Source organism: Drosophila subpulchrella, unplaced genomic scaffold, assembly GCF_014743375.2.
Source record: "Drosophila subpulchrella strain 33 F10 #4 breed RU33 unplaced genomic scaffold, RU_Dsub_v1.1 Primary Assembly Seq354, whole genome shotgun sequence".
NCBI lineage: Eukaryota > Metazoa > Arthropoda > Insecta > Diptera > Drosophilidae > Drosophila > Drosophila subpulchrella.
In genome coordinates, this window is record NW_023665577.1 from 2,385,726 (window position 1) to 2,391,419 (window position 5,694).

A 5,694-nucleotide genomic window follows, 5' to 3' on the forward strand; every position below is an offset into this window, starting at 1 on the left:
ATCGGCAAGCACTTGTACCGTGATTAAGATGAGTAATACGATTTAAATTTGCTCCGCAAAGGTATCTCGATTTAAAATACGCTCTGCAAAGGTATCACCGAGTGCGTAGTGACGAAGTGCACCACAACAGTGTTCGACGGCGACTAATACCGCATTCTTCGCCCTAGATGTCGCTTTAAAAATGTGTATTTATATACACAGGTAGAATAATCATCTGCTGTAAAATGGATAACATGTAGATAAAATAAGTCCCTCTAGCGGAAGGGAGAATTATTTCTGAAATTTATTGTATCGATATATTAACAATCGGTATTCTTCTTTCGCTCAACTTGGCTCTCTTGGAATCGAATTTCAAAATAAAAAACTTGCGAACTGAATTTGTTTACAATAATGTGGACTTTTAAAGATCTCTATCACGTATTGACATATTTACAAACTTAGGTAACTTTTAAATCAAACAAAATAAAATCGGGTAAAGTTAACAAATCACAAATGATGGAATACAATGGCACTGGTAAGCGGGCCAATACGCCTCACCCAAGGAAAACCACATCATCTTCATCACTTGAAGTGCTCATGGTTTGCAGTCGTCTTCGTTTATTAGCAGGTTCTGGTGGCAATTTACCTAGGCGCCGCTGCTTTCGCCGCTCTTTTAAAATGCGTTCGGCTTGCTCAAGAGGGCATTCGGAAACATCATGCCCACGTTCGATGGTTGAACTGTCGTCGTCAACAACAAAGGAACATTGAAGGTACTGCGAGGAGTCATCCTGCACTGGTTGCGAGAATATGTGGGATTCGTCGCGATACACTCGTGAAGGAGGCATCTTAAAGGCACCTGGTCTATGAATGGGGCTCCTGAAATCAAGACGTTATTACTTTGGAAAGCAAATATAGATCAACCACTACACACTTCATTGCACGGAGGTAAATAGCGTGTGCGTTGGTGTCGTTATGGTCCTCGTCGTCGCTTGAAACTATCACAGAGTCCTTCAGATATGCGCCAATCGTGGTCTCCCCTTCCTCCTCATGGTCTGATCCGCTCTTATCAGCCTCATCCAGAATAAAGGAATTGAATTTACTGCGTTTATGGCGAGGCTTTGGAGGGGGCGTAGGCGTTTCGAGCTGAAAAATATAATTTAAATGTAGGCTAGTTAAATAAGTCTCAAGTTAAGCTAAATACCATTTGCGTGTTCGGAATTTGCTCGTAGTCATCCGACTCGAGATCCGCTTGAGTTTCCGCAACCTGTGTCTTCTGTTCTTCCTCTTCATCGGAGCTTATGACAATCTTGCGCTTTGAGGGACGCCGTGCAATAGGGGAATCCTCATCGTCCTTAGCCAACGGGATGGAAGTATTGGTTGAAGTCATTCGGTGAAGGGTTTCGGCAGCTTTGGCCAGACGACCACGGCCTCGCATACGGTTCAAATACAGATCAAAGATGCTTGGGGATTTTTCCTGTGCTAGAGGATTCGTGCGCTTGCGGTTTTCTGGCGAGTTAAGGCTAACTGAATTCGGAGGAGTGCGAGGCAAAGCCTTTGTCTTTGCTGCCAATTTGGCGGCCAGACTTTTGCCTTGTGGCTTCCAAGGTGACAAGGAGTCCGAGTTAAAGATATCTGGCGATACGGTACGTGAACTGTTCTCAGTTGGGATTACCAAAAGTGTTTTCTTTTCAGTTTGTATTTTTGGAGACAGCATTTCCTTCCTGTGCTTGCTCATCAGTTCCAACTCCTCTGCCATTGGCTCAAGGAAATCCTTGAAGTCATCTTCATTTTGCTGACTAATTAATGCCACTTCTTCTTCCATCGGCTCTAGAAAATCTTTGAAATCTTCGGACAGTATTTCAAGTTCATCTTTGCATAGATTCCCTTGCTGCGGGCTATTTACTTTCACTTGTTCTGCCTTGTTTTTGTTTTCCGTTTTCTGAGAGGTCAGTTCCATTTCCTCATCCATTGGCTCCAGAAAATCATTTATATCGATGTCAAAATCATCTATAGTGGATTCTGCTTCCGTTTTCAGATCTGGGGTGGGCTGAACCGCTACCTTTGTCTCGTCCAAACTCATTGGATAAATCTCACTTTCTTCTGCAACAGGAATGTTATTATCTTCTGTTATGGATTCTAGAATAGGAAGTGGAGGTGAAACTTCAGTCGCTTCAATCTTAAAAATCGATTCACTAGTGTTCATCAACGAATTTAAGAGACCCAAGTTGTCACCCAAATTGCTGGCCTCCACCCGGGATTTGCATTCCTCTTCATCCTCCTCCTGCACGGGTTTGAATTTCAGTCTGCTTTCGGGTATTACTCTCAGGGGCGTGGAGCTATGGGGGACTGCATGGGCGGTTGAAAAGTTCAATTGCTGACTCAGGTACATTGAATCACACTTAACCTCTTCCTCCTGTTCCTCCCATTCCTCCTCCGACCAGGATGTTTCAATGCCACCCAGTTGCTCATTTACTGTTGTCTCCAGATTTCGCAACTCCAGCTTTTCCAGAAGATCTTGCTTCAGTTCGAAGTTGTCAGAGTTTAGGCCCTGTTCCTCCAGACCGTCGAAAATCTTATCGCATATGTCTGCAAACTCTCTCTCCCTCTGCTTATCAATGGGATTCTTTAGATCCCTGAATGTTATCTCCGCCACACCACTCTCCTCTTGAAGAAGCTCCTCCAACTTGTCAGAACCACCGCAAATGTCCAGGAGCAGTTGATAATTATTCCTGGTACGCTGCTGTCGGCTGTTCAAGCGTTCATCAGGAATATTTAACTGGCTCTGGACCTGCATCTTTGAATGGGTTTCCCTCAGGAAGTTGGGATTGCTCTGCAGCAAATAAAGCTTCAGTTGACTGGGTAATTGCTCATCCTGCAAATGGCTTATAAGATCCTGGGAGTCAGTGATCAGTGGTTTGTTGGACTGTATGAGGCGAGTGAGTTTTCGCAGACGTTGCACATCTTCCTGGCTGCTAGTTAATGTTGAGCCGCCCTGAGTTTCAATGAAAAAATTCTTTAGATTTACGCTCCGACGGATGACTTGCTGCTTGACCATTTGCTGGGATGCCTCACTCATTTGGTAGGCTGGCATTCCCTGTAAAATGCCCTGCTGACTTTCCGAGGGAGCGCTTTCCTTGAAGTATTTCCTTAGACTGCCACACTTAACAACTGGTTGCTTCCGTTTCCTGACTTCTTTAGTCTTTGGCTTGGGTTTCTCCTCAACAGTCGGCTCCATGTGCTTCTCTTCGCATTTCGGTTGAAATTGTGGTGGCACCATTCGAGGATTATGTTCATACAGCGACAAATTTACGACGGATGAGTTAAGTAGCTTTTTGTTGATCTGATCCTTGCTGGCCAGAACATCCTTAAGCACCTGCTGCTCTCGGCCCTCAGTCACCAGCATTACCACTTCTCCATTCTTCTTCCTACCAGTGCGTCCAATCCTCTGAACAAATCTTGTGGGATTGGAGCTGCACATGTCGAAGCACACAATCATCTCCACCTCTCCCACGTCTAAGCCCTCCTCTCCGATTGACGTGGCCACCAGCACGTTGCTGGTGCCGGATCGAAAGTCGGCCATGATCTGCAGCTGCTGTTTCTGGGTGAGGGCATAGCTGGCTCCCACCGTGCTGCCCTGGCCAACAAAGCAGCGCGGACGCAGCACCGGCCTGTGTTGGAGGAGTAGGCGATGGATCAGCATCACGGACTCACGGTACTCGCAAAACACTATGGCGCGGGAGTCGGCGTTCGTCTGTGAAACACATTTTTTAGAATTTGTTTCAAATATAAGAATCGTGGATATAAATTATTACTTACCTCAAAGTGCTGGACCAACACCTGCCGCAACTTTTCGTACTTGGCATGTCCAAAGTCCAGATCCGTGGGCAACGGGGGCACTTCTCCGTTCGTCATGGCATGCGTGGTGTAGTCCAGGGGATTGGCGCCCAGCTCCTGCCGCACTTGCTCCACCAAATCTCGCAGATCGCGATCTCTGGCCAAAACGAACTTCTCGCGCCCGTCCTCGTCGGCATCGAAATTGTTCACAAACACCCGAAGACCATGGCGTTCCATCAGCTCCAGCGAGTGGTACATGCTGATGCACATGGCGAAGTTTCCCATTATAATGTTGTGATCCGGATGTCGCTGGCCCTGGGCTGAGCGTTCGATGAAGCTTTTCTGCTCAAAGAGCAAACTATTTTTGCTCACGTTTCCCTTGTTGCCTCTGAAGATTTCCGCCTCTGTGAGCTGGCGCAGATATGGCTCGATGATCTGCAGCAGTCGCTCTCTCGGCTCCTTGATCCTTTCCTTCAAGGAGACCACTATGGTTCGAATGGTCCGCCTGTGTATGTAGGGCTGCACATCGATCGAGGTGTCCCAGCGCACCTGTAGATTGGAAATGTAAAGGTTTTGGCACACTGCTGCCACATCCTCCATCGTTCTGCCCGGCGTGGCGGACAAGGCGAGCATCCGGAAGTTGCGGTTCCGCGCCATCAGACAGTCGGCCACTTGGGTGTAGGCATAGCGACCTTTGGCTCGGTGCGCCTCATCCACCACAATCAACTTGATGGACCCAAAGGGAAAGCTGGACCCGCCATCCGCCTCCAGCATGTCGGAGTGCACCACTTGGGGCGTGGCAAAGAAGACCCGCTTGGTGGCCCACAGCTCGGCTCGTTTGGGCCGAGGTAGCTGACCTGGAAAACGATTAGATATTGTTGAACAGAGTAGGGTTTACAACGCCGTTCGAACTCACCAGTAAGTTGCACAGTATCGGCAGAGGCGAAGGGCATTATCTTCTGGGAGGCGTGGATCTGCTGGGACACCAGGGGTCTTGTGGGGGCCATGAACACGATCTTCCCCTTGGGATACCACCTGTAGAAGTTGTACATCACCACCGCCGCAATAAAGGTCTTCCCCAAGCCCGTGGGGAGCACCACCAGGGTGTTCTTGAACAGCGCCGACTGGACGATACTTTGTTGGTAGGATCGCAGGGGAAGGTTGGTCGGGTAGATCCAATTGTGCCCGGCGGCCGTGTCGAATCCCTCGCAGGCTGCATCGGCTCCATCGTGTCCCTGTGGATCGAGAATACAGGATTGTAAGGCTCCTTGCCCTTTGGATAATTCAGGTAACTACCTCGGTTTCCTGCTGTTCGTGCGACGCCAAGGCCGCCGCCAGTTCTTCGTCGTCGTCGATCCAATCTATATCCATGATAGCGCTAATCTTACGATCGCAAATGGGCGATTAGATTAGCATTTAGAGTTTTAGCGACATGGGCCATGGTCAGATCGTAGTACGATCCTGACACGAAATTAATTTTACGACATTTATGCGCACACGGACCCAATTAGACGATGTCCTTTTGGAGGGGGTATTCTATAAACAGAGGGGTTTTTTTTTGTTTATATTTTTACGATCCTGACAAATTGAACCTGGTATCAAATTCAACCAGCTGATATCGATATCGATTGCTCACGTGCGGTATTTTTTGGTGATAATGACGATGAACGATGATGAGGCTATCGATGTGTGTGAATTTAAATATGATGACTGTCGCGGGTCGAATTTGAGCCCGATAGTAAGGTCAGTATTTAATCGAAAGGAATTGTTATTGTGCCCTGATGTAGCAATTGGGCACACTAGAAAGCCCGAATATGGAAACGTTGAATTGTTGAAAGTCATGGAGTGTGGGAGGTTATACTGCGGTAAGAAACTGTTATA

General features: G+C 47.5%; 1 protein-coding gene across 2 annotated transcripts; it reads right to left on the reverse strand.

Annotated features, from left to right (window-relative positions):
• Positions 1–255: 255 nt before the first annotated feature.
• On the reverse strand, positions 256–5,427 carry LOC119560461. 2 transcript variants are annotated; one of them, XM_037873921.1, is made up of 6 exons: positions 5,110–5,427; positions 4,730–5,048; positions 3,796–4,670; positions 1,181–3,730; positions 911–1,122; positions 256–855 (listed from the first exon to the last, which is right to left on the reverse strand). In XM_037873921.1, exons 1-6 carry the CDS (start codon positions 5,182–5,184, stop codon positions 534–536), a joined length of 4,353 nt encoding a protein of 1,450 aa, XP_037729849.1. In that variant the 5' UTR covers positions 5,185–5,427; the 3' UTR covers positions 256–533. The 2 variants fall into 2 exon arrangements, with proteins under 2 accessions (XP_037729849.1, XP_037729848.1); XM_037873920.1 differs by having other exon boundaries at positions 5,107–5,427.
• Between the last annotated feature and the right edge of the window lie 267 nt (positions 5,428–5,694).